At 45.0% G+C, this 19,787-nt stretch overlaps 1 protein-coding gene across 1 annotated transcript in view; it reads right to left on the minus strand.

Moving 5' to 3' along the window:
- LOC135920034 (inosine-uridine preferring nucleoside hydrolase-like) overlaps window positions 1-10,029 on the minus strand; it is a 20,353-nt gene extending 10,324 nt beyond the window's left edge. The window contains exons 1-6 of the mRNA XM_065454099.2: window positions 9,747-10,029; window positions 9,321-9,527; window positions 8,268-8,565; window positions 6,511-6,647; window positions 4,796-5,034; window positions 1,972-2,087 (exon numbers count right to left, since the gene is read on the minus strand). Of these exons, the coding sequence (XP_065310171.1) occupies window positions 1,985-2,087; window positions 4,796-5,034; window positions 6,511-6,647; window positions 8,268-8,565; window positions 9,321-9,506 (963 nt within the window). The 5' untranslated portion in view covers window positions 9,507-9,527; window positions 9,747-10,029 and the 3' untranslated portion in view covers window positions 1,972-1,984. The remainder of the gene's footprint in view (window positions 1-1,971; window positions 2,088-4,795; window positions 5,035-6,510; window positions 6,648-8,267; window positions 8,566-9,320; window positions 9,528-9,746) is intronic.
- Window positions 10,030-19,787: the final 9,758 nt, after the last annotated feature.

The raw sequence follows: 19,787 nt of genomic DNA on the forward strand, positions 1-19,787 counted from the left end.
CGTAAAAATATGTGACAAGTGTTTCAATTAACACAGGGAGTGCGGCTGCATGCCAGGCGATGCAGGCTTTCAGACTTAGCATTACAATCAGTACATTGGAGAACATTCCAGAAAATGAGTGACTTTCTTGGTTTTGACACTTCTTTTGGGGGGAAGACACTGTTTGTGAGAAGTGATGGCAACAGTGCTAATCATATGGTTTGTGCATGGCAGCACGGAAAAAGAAATCGCTTGTCTACATATTATAGCAAGTTCCTCATCACGAGCAATGGCCTTCAAGATTAAAGATAGCACACCAAACCGTAAATAACAAGGCCACATAACAAGGCCGCTGCAGCAGTGCTACTTACGCAGATCCAGAAGGAATGTCGCCCTGCCTTCCCTGACTCTGCCGCTCACATCACTGAGCGTGCAGCAAGGCGATCCCCCCTTCCTATTCTCTGTATGCTTTAACCCTTTCAGTGTCGCTGACATACCGGTGTGCTTCTGCATTCCTGTCCTGCCAGGTCACTGATGTGCCCATACCTTTTCCAGACTTTCCACTCCGATGTGTGCAGTAACACGACGTTGGCGAGCTCTGAGGTCGCTCCACCATCTGTTGCATACTTCTAGAAGCGTATTTTCTCCTCTCTGGGGGTTTGCTCAGTTTGGGATTTTGTTAGTGTGCTACGGAATGCACCCATTTATGGGCATTGTTACGTTGCATGGAGCGTGCTCATGCACAGGTGGTAGGGGTGGCTCCCAGACTTTGTACAGCGCTACAGCGGCGACTCTCCATTGAAGTATACAGGCTATAGTGCAAGACCGTCACTCTTGAATGTTTCTGCTATCTGTCGTACATCTGTAGAAGATTCTTCTTCTGTTGTTTTTTTTCGTCTCAAGGTATCTTTGCTCAATGCTTCGCTACGGCACCTCCATTCCATGGACAAATGCCCCTTTTATCCAGAATGGCTTTGTCCTTTGTCACATCTTTTTCATCTGTCACTCTCCTTGCTTTGTCTGTTCTAACACGAATAAATGAAAGCACTCCTTCTTTAAGTGTGGCAGTGTGATTGCTTTGAGATCGCTGCTCGTGCAGGACCTTCAACTGCTCATTGGAATGGCAGCTCTTCCGACTCCAAATATGAGCCAAGCTTGGACTCAGAAGATGACATGTCATCTGAGGAAGAAGCAACTTTGACCACGTCGGATTTTGAGCCTCGCGCACCATCGCTATCGTGTAAGCGTGCACGTCTTAACAAAACTAGGTAAACGTAAAGGATAAGAAACAAAGATAGGAATGTCAGGACTACTCTAATAGTGCATTTGTCAATTTTTCCCCTGCCACATAACCAAAAAATAAACCACTATAATATTCGGGAGCAAAACAAGACACCGGGGGTGCCTAACTTCCGGGAAAAAAAAAAACTGACCCAACATTGAAAGAGTTAAATGAGTCCTTATATTGAGCCTGTGTATGAGTGCATCAGTGAAAAGAGGAAGAAGGGAGGGGTTCTCGGCCCTCTGGAAAAGCTGGTGGGGTTGCTCAAGGCCAGGAAGGTTGAGAGCCCCCTGTTCTAGAGAACGCTATGCCCACTCACAAGAACAGCAGAGCTCGGGAAGCAGTGTACGTACCTCACAGCTGTTAACAATAACACTCACATACTACCATCAGCTGTTTTCAGAATGGTACAATACTGAATGCAATGAAGATTTGATTCTAAGCTCTCTTTCTTCTAGATTGAGGTTCACAGAAAAATAGAAACTTAAATTCAGTTTAACCCAGCAACAAAGCTGTCGTTAGTTCGGCCTTCATGTGACACCTCGCTTACAGATAACTGTATCTTGTACATTATTTGGCATAGATTCAATGCATTCGTGTAAATTTGTGCCATGCAAAATGTGGATAAAAAAATGTGACTTTAGATACTTGCTAATAAATTGCCCTATTATGACAAAGTTCAACTGCCGCCGCAAATGATGCCAACTCACCGGCAATGTTTCCTCAGTTAAGCATTCGCGAGTACAATTTCTTGAGGCCTTCCATGTTGAAGCGCAGCAGGAATTCCACATGAGGGGGCTTGCCGTGGTGCCATTTAATGCTTGGCCTGCAAGTGTTAGGAAAAATTAGAAGGAAAACACAAGCCAATTTCTTTCAGGCAGGAAAAGTCTTGCGAGAACACTATGGTAATTCAGTTTGACATGCACCGACATAGTTGTTGCATTCCTGAATCTGCACTCCAATACCTTAAACACACTAACTGCTCTATAGCGGGGCTCTTACAAACAGTTCTGAGATTTAACAACCACGTCACATCACGTGGTGAGCCGAAACATTGCACTTTCCTTTAGGAAAGAAAGTTGTTAAGTGGTGATGATGACTTAATAATCTTGTTTTTTAATGTTCAAACCGTTTCTAGAAGTCTTCCTTATTATTTATTAAGCTATAAACCTTAAGTTTCCTCCTAAGTGTTGAGGCAATGGCCAAAATTCGAGAAGTGAAAACAACTCCCGATTTTCTGCAATGGTTATTGTATGTCAAGATTGTGCTTTGCCAAGAAAAGCAGCTTTGATGCACCCAGATAACTCGCCAATAAGCTCTTCGGTATGTCTTTAGTAGTAGCGATAAATAGAGGTGCATATATCCAATGGTGGCGAGGCGGTGAACGAAACCAAAGCCCCTTAGGGGCCCTGAAACACTTTTTATAGAAGTCGAGAAATGCATTTGAAGTTAAATTAAGACTATTTCAGAAATACTTTGCTGTGAAAAGTACTTCAATGCCTTCAGCAGACGTGGAGTTATTGACAATCGAACATTCTGTTAGCAGAGCTTCCATTCTTTCTACAATGACTTGCACTGTGGAGGCTACGGCAGAGCGGGGTGTGTTAACAGTGCCCTGCCTACTGCATGCCACCATGGCATACAGTTCAAATTTAATTTTGGATAGTCATGAAGACACCACTATTTCTGATTTTGGCCAGCCCATGACGCGCCAAACGCAGTTGTCCTCAGCGAGCTGCAGTGCGCTCAGCCAGCGGACTCGTCGCGGCACTCCACGGTGGCCGTGGTTTCTAAGCTATGTAGCAGACTGCAGCTATATGCAAATGCAGTGCAGCATTTGCTTTGTGCACAACAGGGCTTGAGTGTTCGCTCATATGCTCCAGTCCGGCCATGCTATGTGATGTGGAATGGCTTTGTCCGGCAACAGCTTGACCGATGGACACTGGCCACATCAAACTTGTGCATTTTGAAGCGCTATAGTCAATACGTAGTGAAGTCTGCCAAGGCGCCTAAACAGGAGTGAGCGCACATTGGCAAGCGTGCGTGTGGTCCAACTTTAAGTTTCGTGTGGTTATAAGCTAGTCGAATGTCCAAAACTAGTTCAAATTAGTGAGAGCCGACAGCTACAACACCTATAAGCAGGGTGGCCAAAGTCTAATTCCTACGAGGGCAGCCGCAGCCGAGCGTAAACAGACGATAGTCAGCTTATTCCAGAAGTGCATAATTATTACGAAATACAAAACCAGATATTTGCTTACTTTGTCTTGTTTATTAAACTGTGCCAATAAATATATGCAGTAACAGTTGGAACAAGCGCACTGAACCAAGCACCCTTCTTGATTCATGTCAGCTATTGGCCAATAGCAGCCGCGTATGGAAATTGGCTATATTATGAAATGAAGCATCCAAAAAAGAGTGAGGAGCAAACTTCTGTTTAAAAGAGAGGGCCTTAGAGAAAGGTGACTTCGCGCAGCTCCACGCACCATGCACGACTGCAAAACTTAGCTGAGATGCTCACAGCAGTGTATGCTATCCATGGACTGTGTTTTTCCGCTAAGCCAGATGGGTGGTTCAGGACCCCTTTAAGAAATCTTAACAGGGCAATTTACGAGCTGGTTGCACAACAAAAGATCACTAAGATTTCAAAAAGGCAAAGTTGTCATTAAGGTGACTAAACAATTTTTCAGTTCAGAACATGTTCGCTAAGATACAAAGACTGTTTAAAGCTCGATCTTACATATGGCAAGATCTCAATCATTTCGATTTCACAGTGCCTGAATTAATGTCCAAATTATCCAAATGTCAAATAATGAAATGGGGCAGGAAAACAAGCAGGACTTCAATACATCACATTGTGCTTACTTAGTAAGTAGGCATGTTACCACTGCTTGTATTTCGCAAAAAAAAAAAAGAAAAAATCTGTGTGGTAACTGCAATTCTTGTCATCTCATGAAAATAATAAGTGTTTATGACTTCTCAGATGAACTTGCACGAAACTGCTTTAGAAAACTGAGAGAGTCGCGACTTTTTTGCAGTTACAAACCATGCAATCAAAACTAGCAGTGATCAGCAGAGAGCAGAAGGATGTGGCATTCCTTCCAACTTTCCACATTGAACAATTAACCACAAGAAAATTGCTGTAATAGATCAATCTCACCACATTCAGAGCACATGTGCAGTGGGCCTTCCAGCTCCATGATGACAGCAAGCAGTCCTTGCTGCTTTTCCACTTTATGTAGGTACTTTTGGTTCATTGCAACATTGAGGGGAATGGCAAAGAGAATGCCACTGCAGATGTTTCCAGTGAATTTCAGAGGTAAACTTGGAAGGATGTGCATTTTCTCAACCCCACTGTAATTGTAGAACCTTTTTATTCTCACTTCCCTGCCTTTTGATCTCTACAGCTAAGTGGGTTTGTCATTGTATAAGCACAACATACTTCTTATTAAAGTTGTTCATTGGACTACTGCTGCTGGCATGTGTTGCAGGGGCAATGACATCGTGAAATTTTTTGTGAACTCAGTTTACTCTCACCTTCGGTCAACAACAAGCATTCCACGTGTCGTGGCGCCATGAAGCTCCACCCATGCGGGGTGACGTTCGCAGAAAGTGACAAGTGAAGGTTCGATCACCGCCGCCATGGCGATGAGGTCGCACGACATGAACCCTTGCCGCTGGAGCACTTCTCGTTGCCGCTGAGCTGGATCCTCGGTCATGGCTCGCACCAGCTGTGCCGTCGGCGATGGACCGCCAACCCAGTTTTCAAACCAGTCCTATGACACATGGACAAGTTTACAGTTGGCAAACATGCTATTCCTGCACACAATTTGTAAAGGTAGGGCCAAGATATCAGCTGAAATTTCTAATGTGATTAACTGCTGTTGTTAAACCTGTTACTCATCGACACTTATTTACACATATAATATTAAAGAAAATGATACTAGACATGTTGCATTAGCCAGCTGTTTTACTGTAACATTACCAACACACGAGGACAAATCAAACCAAGTTCTAATCATTCAACATACTCGTGCATGCACATTATAAGTCCTGCTGGCGTAATGTACAATAATATTCTGCAAGTACTGGCTGCTTCTTTGTTTCCCTCTTAGAATGCATATTACAACTTTTAGTGCACAAATGACACAGGGACAGCATAGACAGACGAAGCACTCTTCGGGCACACTTTCATGCATTTTCTTTTAAATTCATTTTTCATTGGCATGGTATATCGATAAGGTATTGTCTAGCTGTGAAAGCCTTCCTTCTATAAGCCGTCGTTAGGAATGCACAACTTCATTTCTTATTAGCAATATTATTTAGATTTAATAACTCTCTCTAGACCCCCTTTAAAACCTACTCCCAATAAGGTCATGTAGTAGTTTTCCTCATTCAAGTGCAGAGCTGTGCCCTTATGTCACACAACTGAGTAGACACCCTATATTACCACAATCAAGCTATGGAATACCCGATTTGCATTCGAGACAATTAATTATCGCTTATTTTTTTTTCTTCAGTGAAATAAAATGGTATGCTAGACCTCTTTGAAGGAAGTTAGCACGGATGAGCAAGTGGCGTTCCAACTCACACTTGTGCCATGATTGCCACTTAAATACGAACCAGATGTACCCTTAGGTTCATGCCCTGTGTACTACAACCAAGCTACTGCCACTAGTACAAACACTTGGAGCTCATAAAGACTCCAGCTTAGTAGTCCAACCTGCAGTGCACTTTTGTTGCTGCTAACTGCAGAGGCAACGCATATGGCAAGGCCACAGTAATAATGCTTTAGTTTAACAACTTTTGATTCATTTAAGACTAATATGCAATATTCGAGAAGCTGCACTTATTGTGAGGAACAATGGTATCACCGGAAGAATTGATTGTTGAGCTAGGTGGTTCTCCATAATTGAAGTGGTAACCTAACGCAATAAAAACCTCAGAGACAAGTTTGTCCTTGTGCACCTTTCTTGTCTCTGTAGTTTTTATTGCGCTAAGTTACTATTTCAATAATGGTATCAGCATGTCAGAAAAGCAAAAACTTGGCAGAATATCTTGGTGGTTAGAGACCTGGAGTTGGATTCACAAAGTTATTTGTCCGTAAGAGCTGCTTGCCATGGCTGGCCACCCTCGCTAGTCATATGCTCAACATCATGACTGGCTGGCACTTGCCCTTACAAACAGTTCTGTAATAAGACTTTTTGGTCAATATGGGCCCCGGTAACAATATGGGCACAGTATCAGCTCACCCAATCCAATACATGCTCCTGGCAAGGTTCGTAGGTCACAATCCTTGTCTTGCATTCAGCCTCACTGAGAACAACACTAGCAGCTTCAGGGTCACAGGTGAAGTTGTACTCTCCGGTGGGTGTCTCATTACCTCTACCTGCAAAAGAACAAAAACCGAACACTTACGCTGGCTTTTTTGGAATAGCATGGCCATTTACCGATGTGGTTTTGTGCCTGCATGTAGGAAAGATTATGGAAGTCCAAGTTTGTCTGAAGACAATGCGGCATGACAGATGTATTTAGGCTAATCAATGATAGTAAGAGCTCATACCAATAAAATTACTTATGCCATGTTTGAACAGCCTATTTCAATTGTTGAAAAGCATGAGTTTGCTTCTTCTCCTTTTTTTTTTTAATGAATAGTAATGCAACATATTTTGGTGACCAATCCAGGAAAATGTTGTTATATGGCATTGCCAAGAACAAATGTCGAGTGGAGTGTACTTCTAAACACTGAAAATGTGCTTAGCTAAAATTTAAAAAAGACTTCATTGTGGGAAGCTTTGCTGGAAATGTCTGGAATGATCACGGGCTGTTTTCCCTTTGGTTCTGACAAGATAATGCATCAGCAAAGGCAAGTTTACAGTATTGTGATACGTGACACATGTTGGAGACTACAGCCTGCACACAACACACCTCACACAGTGCTAACACGGCCCGCATTATTTGTGGCATAGCTTCTCACTCGTAGCTTGAATCAACATGAAAGAAAAATAAACAATTTCCCCCTATCAAAAAATAAAGAAAAACATTGTCTTTTTGTTGTACATGCCAATGCTATCCATGGCCTTGGACATGGCCTTAGATGAGTAGAAGAGTGCATTGGTGTATAGTCGGCCACCAGGGTTTTTTTTAACATGCATTTAAACCTAACTGCACAAACTTTCTTGTACCTACCCCAGTCAAAAGTTATCAGCTGCTACTGGAAATCAAACCAATGCCTGTATACACAATGGAACACCATAACGAATAGGTTAACGCTGCGGACATTTTGTTTTACAGCAAAGGCTGTTTGAACTCTTGCCTGACACGAAGCCTTAAGATGTTGAATGTTACTGACCTCAGCCACAGGCTGAAAGCAAAGGAAGAAAAGCAATCTCTAGTCAGGATTTGATACTGGGTCCACTGCATGACAGGGGAGCATGACAACCACCAGACCATCCCACCAATGTAACCTCACATCTTGAACACCAGTAGTTCTTTGTATATGATACAAAAAACCAGCAGCAGTGCCCAAACCAATCTATGAAGCATTACTAGTAAGCACCTCTTTCCTCAATATGTAACCAATTGCATTTTCAATGGAGGCATGGAGACAACAAAGAAGTCTGCAAAGATGAATGCTGAGGTGAAAAACTTACACGAAGCATCGCCAAAATGTGCCATTTTAATGACAGTTACTCACCAAGTCAAACCAATAAATAGTGGATGAACCGCGAGTAGCTGTTTTTCTGACCTATGCAAGCTGTCGGTGCCAATACTTCGGAGATTGATAAAAAAAAAAATTCACCTAATTTTATATGTACAGCAAGCAAAGTAGTAAGTTTTTCATTTGTTGCTGTAGTTGTAGCAGCAGAGCTTGTCCCCATCTTATGTCTAGATCAATTTGCCCAACTAGCCTTGGGCCGTTGCTCCGACAAGTGATTGCAGAGAAAACGAAAATGGAACAACACAATTGTTCCCATTGTTTCCCTCTTCCTTTTGCGACTGTTCTGACCTTCATATGTTCCGCCCATGATGACCAGCTCTTTAATGTTGCTGAGGAATGTGGAGTCAAGTCGCTGGGCAAGAGCCACGTTGGTGAGGGGACCCAAGGCCACGAGTGTCAAGGCCCCTGGGTGCTTTTGCACAAAGTTGACCATGGCGACCGAAGCGTGTTCCTTTGGAGGCTCCAGGTCATCGGTGGGAAGTGGGAACTTTTCTGAGGCACCACCAAGGCCATCTTGTCCATGGTACACGGTGCAGTGCATGGCTTTCTGAACCAGTGGCCGATTGCAACCATGGTAGACAGGTATCTACAAGGAAGCCAATGAAGCAAAATGTCTGTTCGCTATTTTGAAGGGTGCATAAAACCCCATAGTTCTTTTTTATTTCAAGGAATAACAATAAACAAGAAAGGAAAAGAAACGTTAGAAAATATATATTTCTCCCTGTGTAACAAGTATGCTCACATGATACAAAAAAGGCATCAAAATCACACTAACTCAAAAAAATAAAACTGCTATAGAACAGTTTACAACCTTAGATTGAAGGAATAGATTAACTTGTGGTAACAAATACATGTTATGCTTGTGTAGGATAATATAGAATAGATAATAACACGTGAAAAACTGAAATGCCGTGCTTTACTCCTTTACGAAAGTGTCCCCTTTCAGCTTGCCTTAAGGCATTTAGTGTGTTTGCATTAGTGTTTCAACCAGGGAGGTTACAGAAAAAGTTCGGAGTGTTGGCATCTAAAAAGTGAGGTTGAGCCGATGCCATCTCACTACGTGCAATAAGCCGTACTGTGTACCGAAAAGAAGAAAGCGCTGTCGCGTTCCTTTCTGCTAGTTTTCGATCGCAGATTGATTACCGAGTGTCTTTACGTCTTAGATTTTTCGGGTAAAAAGGAAGCATCGGGTCTAATCCTCTGGATGACCACAAAACCAATACAGAGCGAAACCGACTATTTTAGTTTTGAAACTCTGCACTTGAGCGCCTAAACTTGGGAAGCAGCGACAAGTAAGCTGGTACTGCGTGGGTTTGCCGCGGCACCAGTATGCTCACGAACCTGTAGTTGCTTGCAGTGGTTGAGAATCCGAAGGACGTTGGTGTACACCCTGGAGAGCTCCACGTTGCCGGCCACACAAGTGATCGCCAGGACCTTGCACTTGGCGGGGTTGGCGAGGGCCAAAATGATGGCCAGAGCATCGTCCACGCCCACATCGGTGTCGATTATTAACGTTCGTTCCGACATGTCGTCCTTTTCCACGACAGCCTGCAGGAAAAGAACGGTGCTAGGTGCGTCGACATTTCCTCTCGCAGCATCAACGAAGGGGACAATGCGCCGATCATAGTTATTTAGCGCTATACAATCAGTTGAATTAGTTTGTTTACATTGTGGCCCAATGCAAACTTCGTGAAGTCTGCTTGAAAAAAATGATGCGGTGGGTTATATAGAAAGACACTAGGGGAAAATAAACCATCGTTCACTTACGTCGGAAGTTGCAGGTCCTCGCCTTTAGACTGTAACGATGCGTCGTCGTAACTAAGGGAACAGGCAACAAGTGGTTTATCTGGTTTATCTGGCAACGTAAATTCAGACACGTGCTTTTAACCGCCGGTACGACCGTTACGACGTTATAGATGGCACTGCGATCTGCGACAGCAGTCGTTTATTCGCTTGCGCAACCTTGCCAACAGATTAAAAACATAAATTTTGCCTTTTTGCCTGGAGCGCCATGTTTGTTGATGAAGTGAACGTTGTTGATACCGATGGGTGCGCCGGAGAAGGGTGAGTCCGAAGGGTGGTTCGACCTTGTAGTACAACGCACGTACAACGCTTGTAGTAGACCGGGGGTGCGCGTCAAGTGTTCACGATGTGCAACTGCGGGCTTAACAAGGGCCGCAGTGCCACACTAAAGTGCAACAGATTCTGCATGCTGTCGATACTATTTAATGCGTTCGCATTAGGAATGTCAAAGTGGAAAAAAGTGTGAAGCACGGTGTGCACCGCGAAGGAAGCCGGTCACGTTGTAGAGGAAGGGACGGGAAGGAAGAGCTTGGAAGGGCGCGCGCGCGCGTGTGTGTGCAGGATGTCCCAGCTAACGTTAGCCAAGCTCTTAAAAATATACTGTATATTATATGAGGACGCAACCTATGGTATTCTGTCAGCAGTGACATACCGCACCAGGAGGATCTTTTTTTCATAACTGAACTATCGATAATTAGACTAGATGAATTAACGAACTTTGTGAATAGCGAATTGAGGGCGCGAATTTTGATAGCGAAATGTAATAATTGCGTTTTAAAACACCCGATTTAGCTGTTTTCAGTGTGCTATGTCTCGCGTAATTTTTTTTCTCGTTAGTTGGCTTTTCCTAAAAGAAAGGTAAGAAAAAGCAAGACAGAGGAAAGAAGCTTGGCAACATTTGTGCAATGATTCAAAGAAGGGCTGAAAGCAGAGTGATTCGTCAGGCCAACGAATATTCAGTACGACACACGTTCAGCTTTACAGTAAAACATGTGGGGGGGGGGGGGGGGCAGCGTTGTTTACAAGTGGTTGCGCTCTTTTTTGTGGTAGAGTCTACATTGGTCAGGCTAGTTGCATCTACATCCAAAACGCCACAACTCATTAAATACATCTATCGCTACGAGGCACAAACATCGACGTGCCCATGAGATGGCTGAAGCGTATCATGTCCATAAGCATGTCTGTAAGCCAGCCCTCCATTTAATTCAATTTAATGGAATTAAGTCAGCCCTCCTGCGCGATCGTGTTACGTCTTCCTTTGCCATGTTGATTCGCTCGCGCTGTGAGTAAAAATGCAGATTTACACCGACTCACCCAGCTTGCTACCGTACTTCATTTAATTAACGAAGGATGAATGTGCATGTCTAAGCCGTATTTGACGTGTTTGGTGCATAGGTGCTGCATGTTGTACAAGTTTTGGTTGTTTTCCTCCTGGCGCGCGTCCACACGAGGGCAGAGAAAGAGGATTGGCAGGACACGCGCTCGGGTGTAACGCCTGTTGGCATTTGCTACCCTCCACCAGAATATCCCGCTGGTTTTGTGGACGCATCGTATGACATCTACGTTCAACAAAAAACACGTTAACTGTCCTGTAATTCTGACCGGACATTTCAATTATCCTGACATATCAAATGGTCAGATGGGCCCTACATGCGATGCGCGCCAGAACACAGATTGTACGGTTGTCACCTACGCGTGAGGAAGTAATTCCTGACTTGATAATTACAACGCTTCCTGAACGAGGACCCGCCGTGGTTGCTTAGTGGGTGTGGTGTTGGGCTGCTAAGAACGAGGTCGCGGGATCGAATCCAGGCCACGGCAGCCGAATTTCGATGGGGGCGAAATGCGAACACACCCGTGCACTTATATTTAGGGGCACATTAAAGAACCCCAGGTGGTACGAATTTCCGGAGTCCCCCACTACGGCGTGCCTCATAATCAGAAAGTGGTTTTGGCACGTAACCCATAATTTAATTTTTTCCCCTTAACGAGTGATTTGACATACAATGAAAGAAATTTGCGACCACCGCGTCATCGATTGCCTGTTCACATATTTCACAAAAAATATCAAGCCATATGTGTATATATATATATATTTTCAAGCTGATGTTGACAGCGCGGATAGGGAACTTGAGGACTTGTTTCAGTATTTTCGTCAGTCTTACGGACGTCGGTCTTTTTCTGACACTGAGCATGTGCTGGTGGGCTAGTTGGTTAAGCATGGTTACAAAGACGGCGCCGAATACAACACACGAAGAAGGGAGACACGAGACAAGCACGTATACGCGCCAAGGAAAAGGGCCCACTGAACTAGAGATGAAGTCACTGAGCATGTGCTGGTGGGCTAGTTGGTTAAGCATGATTACAAAGACGGCGCCAAATAAAACAACACTTTGTAATCATTTTTTCTTATAACTGGGTCGCTTTTCGAGACATGTTGAATCTCCAAAAAGAATATGTTCCTCATGGATGTGTATACGATACTGCAGATAAGGTGTGCCTTACGAGGGAGATAAAGATGTTTCTGAATAAGAAAAAGCGCTTACACGCAAAAGCTGTGCGCACCGGTAACGAAATTGACTGGGAGGAATATAGTCTATTAAAAAAAAAACTCTAACCAAAAAAATTGCAGGAGCTAAATATAAAGTCTTTTATTGTGATGTGCTTGAGAACGAATTCTAAGAGATTTTGGAAGGTTGTTTTTCTTACACCCGTGAAGGATCCAGTTGCCACGGCTTACCTCTGGAAATGGCATCGCGCTCGTTACCGCTGAACTGTCCGATATACTTAATAAATTCTTTTGTAGTGCATTTGGGGAAGAAAATAAGTTGGAGTTGAGGAATTCCTCACGACAAATAGAGACATGAATGCTTGCTGTTTTTATTCACACAGACAGAGTTGCTAATGCATTCGATAGATTACCATGATATTCCAGTCCAGGTCCCGACAATACAAGCACTAAACTTTTGAAAACCACGAAGTCCTATGCGGCGTTAATATTCACTTATTTTTCAGAAATCAGTCGCCACTAATGAACTACCTGAGGAATTGAAATTAGCATACGTAATCTACGTATTTAAGAACGGTGACAAGAGTCAACTAGCCAGTTACAGACCCATAACATTGACGTCCGTCGTGTGTAAGCTCTTAAAACACATCTTGTCATTGCAGGTTACGATTTATATTACCAGTAATAACGTCCTCTTTACTAATAAACATGGATTGCAGCATGGCCGTTCATGCGAAACGAATATCTGTTTGAACTAACAACAGATATACATCACAACCTAAATAAATTTCAACAAACTGACGCAATTTTTGTAGAGTTTGCGAAGGTGTTTGATCGCGTATACCAGATAAAACACTAATTTACAGAATGAAAATAATGATTATAGAAATAAAGACTATTCAATGGGTTGAAGAATAATTAAAGAATAAACGTCAAGCTATTACTCTAGGTAACAATTAGTCCTCTTCTCAATCCATCACGTCCAGCAATCTCCAGGGCTTCGTCTTGGGGCCCACACTGTTTTTTAATTTATATCAGTGACATTTGCGTCGACATGAATTCAACAACTAGACTTTTCGCAGATAGTCCTGTCATCTATCGGCCTATAATCAATCCTCGCGACCACCTAACATTACAAAATGACCTTGACGAACTGAATAATTGGTGCGCTCAATGGCAAATGAAAATGAACACAAACACGACCAATCCCATGAGGTGTAGCAAAAGGAATAATGTATTTTCTTACGCATATATGCCACAGGTCCTGAGCCTGTAGTGGCAGTCGAATCTTTTAGTAATCTTGTAGTTCATTTAGCTACAATCCTTTCAGGGAGCACGCATATTGACAATATCATTAGTGACACTAGTCGATTTATTCGTCGTTCCTTGTCTCGCGCTAACACTGACACTAAACTTCTTGCATATACTTCCATTATAGGATCTAAAATGGAATATGCTTAATTTATATGGAGCACTCATCAATTGTAGCTCGTCACGAAATTGGAAGCGTTTCAAAATAAAGCAGCTCGTTTTATTTCAGGCCAATGCTCCACATACGCTAGCATTTCAGTGATTGAACGATCTTTCAAGCTGGACGCATCAGCAAGCAGTCGGCTTGCTTTCCGCCACGTAATATATAATCATCCTAACAACTATACACAAGAACAATAATTAAACCAGCGCTACGGGAGATGCCTTCGTCCTGCAGTGGACATAAAATGGGCTGCTGCTGCTGCTGCTGCTGCTGCTGCTGCTGCTGCTGCTGCTGCTGCTGCTGATGATGATGATGATGATGATGACGACGAGATATTTTTACACGTATTAACCACCATTTCAAAGTTCGACTTCCACTTGCACGCACCAACCTCATGAGATTTTCTTCTTTAGCTCTTGCTGTTAATGAGTGGAACAGCTTTTCACGTGGAATTTCCTGCTTTACAAACATTGAGCAGTTTATACAAGGGCTGAAAAATTTCGAGTCAAATAAGTAAGTAAAAAGATGTACATATACTCAATGGCGAATTTCAGGCTTCTGTAGTGCGTATTACGGTGCACTATATATGTCATGTAGTACATGTGTGCATTCTTCTGTGGCATGCTTCTCATGCTTCTACTTGCGTCATGCTTCTCAAGAGGTGCATGGTTTTAGAACGACAGAAAGCTGAGCTAGTTGGTAAGGATCCATAATGCAAAGAAGGGGTAAGGCGGGCAGACACGGGCACAAGAGAAGTGGACAACACGAACGCCGACTATCAACTGAAGAAAACACTGAGGTGAAAAAAAGAAAGACACGGAACTCGTCTGCGCATGCTCTGGAATGGTAGCACAACGTATCAATCGGGTACACGTGCCGGTCTACGTGAGAGGTAACTTGTAAAGCATTTGATCTCTTCCTTATGTAAGGTAATCGAAGGCTGACTCACTCACGTGGTGCTACCATTCCAGAGCATGCGCAGATGAGTTTTGTGTCTTCTTTCTTTGTTTCACCTCAGTTCTTCCTTCAGTTGATAGTCTGCGTTCGTGTTGTCCACTTCTCTTGTGTCCGCGTCTGCACGCCTTACCCTTTCTTTGCATTAAGTGTGATGGTTTTCTTGATCTTAAATGTTCTTGTTGAAGTACATAACTCTACAAATTTTGAGCATTTCTCTGCCTTTCCTAGACCTGTCGAGCCCCTCGTTCCGTCGTTCAGTTTTACTGCTTCAATCAATTCGTCTTTACAACAAAATTAATTTAACACCAACTAGCTCAATCTGCCACTCTTCTTTGAACGTATACCTTAGTCGAGAAAACATCGTCTCAACGTCGTAGCTACCGTTCGCAATGCAGAAAAACATCAGCGCTGCGTCCGCTTCCTAGCACATCACGGCCGTGCGCGATATGAGCAACGCATGCGGGGTACTGCGATGCGCTGCGCCATTGTCGTATCCGTGTACTAAACGCGGCTACTAAAAGGGCAACAAGCTTTCGTTCACTCAAGGCCTGGGGTGCTATTCTGGACAATGTCGAATTGCGCCATACATTTTCAATTCGCCATCTTGTCAGCTCTCATTGGCCCAGAAGGCTGCTACGGCGCCTCCGACTGGCTCACAATGGTGCCACTAGAGAATTTGACAAAATGGCCGAATTTGACGACGCCTTCAATAGCACTTCCACAGGCGCCAAATAAATAAATAAATAAATAAATAAATAAATAAATAAATAAATAAATAAATAAATAAATAAATAAATAATAACTAATTTGTAGTTACTGGTTTCGTAACGTCTGCGTTTATTTTTGCTCTTTACGAAAAGGTGAAACCTCGGAGATGAATGGAAACAACTTTATTCTGAATCTGGGATTTAACCCGATTCGCATAAAACTTGTTCGGGATGCGAAAATCGGCCATATTGGTTTTACCCGAAAACGAAGAACCCTATATACATGTTGTACGCGGCGAAGTTGCGTCAGTTTGATCGATTTAAGCCGAGGGCGACAGAGAGCAAAAAACAAGGAGGCTGCAGGAAAGCGAGGAAGTGGGCAGGAAGAAGAGCAAAGGATAGTAAAATACGACTTTCAGAATACATCCGCAATTGGAAATACATTTTTGTGGTCTCTCAAAATCCCGTTTCTAGACCGCATTTCCCTAGCCCTGTGTAAGCAGGTCTTCAGAACTTCTATGAACCGTCAGCGAAAAAAAAAGAAAGAAAAAAGAAAAACTGGTTTTAGCGGTCGGAAGCGTGCACAATGGCGGAGGACAGTTTTAATGAACAGAATTAAGAAATAGTTAATGTTAAAAGAGCGTGTGCTGCCGCGTGCTTCATTTTCGGGTGTAGACGCTAAATCTGCAAATTGAAACGTTCGCAAAAGTTATGCGCGCGAGTCACCAGCTCATATCTGCAAGATCAACCATGGGCCATCCAACGAGCTTGAGAGGCTGCTGGGAGACAGGGCCTCTCTGCCGCCCCTGGCGCGGCCTAGGCCCAGGCCTCAATCCACTGGTTTCTTCAACAAAGTTGTTTCACTCACTCAGTCAAGTGACACGTGCCTTCAGTGATCTACAAATTTACTGAGTTATTCGATCCCATTACGTACGTGGCCGCCACGCGAAAGCATGACACTGCAAAATTGTGTAGCAATGCAAGTATTGCTGACGTATACTGTATGTGAATGCCTCTAGCTGCACGTGTGGGCGAGTATATACCCATAGCAATACATGTGGGTGCATCTGTTTGCGTATGCAAACATGTTTGTGCACATTTGCATCTGAGCGATGGACGATATCATTTATGCGAGCATACGTACATGTGTATTTTACTGTTTACTTTCTTGCGAGTGCAAATTCCGAACTTGTGGCCGTATCGTGTATAACCCTACACTTATTCTCATCTCTTTCATTACCACTTCATTCTTTTCAACGCGTGCGTTTTAGCTAGCTGGCGTTCATTTTTTGTGCACATGACGCCAGCCTCTCCGGTTTTCTGCCGTGAATCGTTTCCCTTTCCTAAATGCACTATGAAAGTAAATGAAGCCGCATTCGCCGGTATCCAATTCAATATTGTTAATTCAAAGGTGGAGCAAACAGGTGGCCCCCGTTATCTTCGACACCGAGGTGTTGCATCGGAAAGACCGGTAGAAGTCCTCGAATGCCGACATGAAGACGTCCACGTCAAATCCGAAGGTCGGGTACCTGCTATGGGGCGTGCGACACAGCAGGTAATGCACAAAGGTCATGTAGAAAAGTTGGCCGCGCGTGGTGTTCCACGTGCCGGCCGTGTCCAGCAGTTTGTCCCAGTCGGCGCCTTTGCTCGCCTCTAGGCTGGTCTCGACGCTAAGCCAGAGCAGGTCGGACGGCCACTCAATCAGCGACCGACTGTTCGTCTCGATGCATTCGCGGTACGCCTTCAGAGTGGCGTTGCTCTCGGCGCTCCAACTGCTCGTGAAGACGAAGTCCCACAGTGCGTCCGCCAGGTAGACACCCACCGTGGGCATCAACACCACCGGATCCGTGACCTGACCGACAGTGATGAGAGGGTAGACGAGCGTGGGTATAGTCACCCTGCCGCCGCCAATGGTCACGTGGTTCTTCTGAAACCCGTCCAGAGCGTCCCGCGAGATTCCCAGGGTGAACGTCTGGTGTCGCCAGGCGCTGAGCAAGTAGGCGCGAGTGACCAGCTCGGCGTGCGCGTACTCGGACGTCATGGTTGGGATGGCGAGGTCTCCGGGAACGACCTCGGACGGCAGCAACACCGTCATCTCCCTGAGCGTTTCTTGCAGCTTCTGCGAGTCGTCCTTTGTCATTCCGAGGCGTGCCTTATCGCGCACGGCGTCTGCGATCAAGTGGTACGCCGTTCGGATGGCAGCGTTCTGGAAGCGTGTCGGCGAGTTGCCGATCCGATCTAGTATCAAGAGTGGAAGCAGCTCCTTGGCACGGTGGTGACATGCTTGCGTCCTCGCGTCCGTGCTGTTCGCTTCTATAAATGCGCTCAGCGCGAGCTGCGCAGACGCGCTAACTAGAGCCGACACCAGAGCGTGCAGCCTCTTCTCCGGCTTCAAGGTGTCTGCAAACTTTTCCTTTGTCACCTGCAGGAATACATTGGCGTTGGCGAGCTCACTTACGTGGAACTTCTTCAAGATCTCTCTCCAGTGGCCTGCGGTGATACCGGGAGTGAGGTCAGTCACGGACTCGAGGTAGGGCTCGGCCACCTCAGCTCTCGATTTTTCGATGTCCTCCAAGAAGTCGTTCATTTCCTGCGTGCTTATCTTCGTCAAGAAATATTCGTTGACGACCCTCAGCGCGTCGGCCTTTAACGTCCTGACAAAGGTCGGGGAATTGCTCGATGCCAGGGCGTTCGGCGACGCCACCGAGACGTTGAAATAAGGTCTCGAGCCCATGGCTCCGCCGATCTTAAACTCGAATATGGAAGGCAATCCGTACTGGAGCGATAGATCGACGATCACGGCGAGGAGAGCTTGCGGCGTAAGAGAAGCGATGCCCGGAGGGTCGGCGACGTCGAGGAGCGCGCTAGCCGCCACTGCCCCCGGCGACGAGTCGCCGGTCGACAGGACGCAAGCGCGGTAGTAGGCGGCGACCGCCCTTCCGGCCTCGGTGATCGGTACGCCGTCGACGGGGTCCGTGTTGGGGCTCGGCGGTTCTCGGTAGTCGCCGTCCCGCGTCGCGACGTAGGCGTAGCAGGTGTGGCTGAAGATGCTGTGACATGGGTCGATGCTCAAGTTGGCCCCGCTGAACACGCGGTTCACTACGTCCGCGCAGCAGAAGGGTTCGGTCTTGATGTGGTGCTGCGGAGACTCGTCGAACAAGAGGAGCAGCACGATGATGGCCATCATGGTCCCGAAGACGACGACTGCGCCGCAGGCGAAGGACCGCTGACTGGGCTCCGGACTGTTGAAGGTGTGCGATGGTTCCTCAACTGCCGATTCCTCGACCATGTTCGCCTCGTTCGGGAAGGGTTGCAGCAACGTTTGTGACCAAGGTTATAACGACTGCTCCTGTGGCAGGCTTCCGTCGACCGATTCTTCTTCTTCTTCTTTCTCGCTGCTCACTACAAGTACGTTCTTACTCCTTTTCAACGGCCCAGCATTGCAGATGCTATGAAGTATTCGGGTGCTAGGGTTGCCTACTATGTCGCGGTTGTTTTTCACACGCCTTTCTAGTTATTATTAAATTTTTGTTATATTTCTTCATAAAATATCGTGCTTCCTTTTTCCGAATCTTTGTTCCATTTTATGACCGATCCCCGTTGTGGGTATATGCCTAGCCGGAAGAAATAAACAACAGTGTCAACTCGAAGGAGGGCCAAGCTATAGAGGAACTCAAGGACCAAGGAAGTGCTTTCAAAAAGGAAATTTAATGTCAATGAGCGCCGCTCGGGTGACCATGACGAGACTCTGAGCTGAGAGGTATTAAAACGTCTCTTATTTGTCTACGAGTCTCAGTGTTATCATTGAAGATTTATTTATTTATTTATTTATTCATTTATTCATTTATTTATTTATTACCTCAAATGCCCTAATATGGGGCTTTACATGGGGTCTAGGAAGATGCAATTTGCAATGTATTGTCTCGATTGCAGCCTTAAATTGAAGTGGATAGGTGTGGAGCACGACGCCGGCAGGAAGGCCACTCTCTCGAGCAGTCTTCACAGAAAAGGAGCGAATATCAACCAGTGCTCTCTTCTGGAGGTGGCTAATACCAACATAATGATTTCTACATATTTTCTGTTCCCAATATTTAACCTGTCTCTCAAGTCGTTGTCATTTTAGAGTGTAATCACACGGGTGGCTTTTTCGTGTAGTCCGGGGAGGGATTACTAATGACGTCGTTTCGGCAAACTTCCTCTTCCCCACAGCACGAGCAATGAGGTCGCCATTGACAGGACGCACTATAACATAGGCTCGACTGTTTATACTTTTCCAACCGTGGGGAACCTTTAATGGAACTGCTACCCTTGGGAAAACGGAATAGATTTTCACGTTATCGTTGGCGCTCAAGAAAGCG

Source organism: Dermacentor albipictus, chromosome 2 (genome assembly GCF_038994185.2).
Source record: "Dermacentor albipictus isolate Rhodes 1998 colony chromosome 2, USDA_Dalb.pri_finalv2, whole genome shotgun sequence".
Lineage (NCBI taxonomy): Eukaryota > Metazoa > Arthropoda > Arachnida > Ixodida > Ixodidae > Dermacentor > Dermacentor albipictus.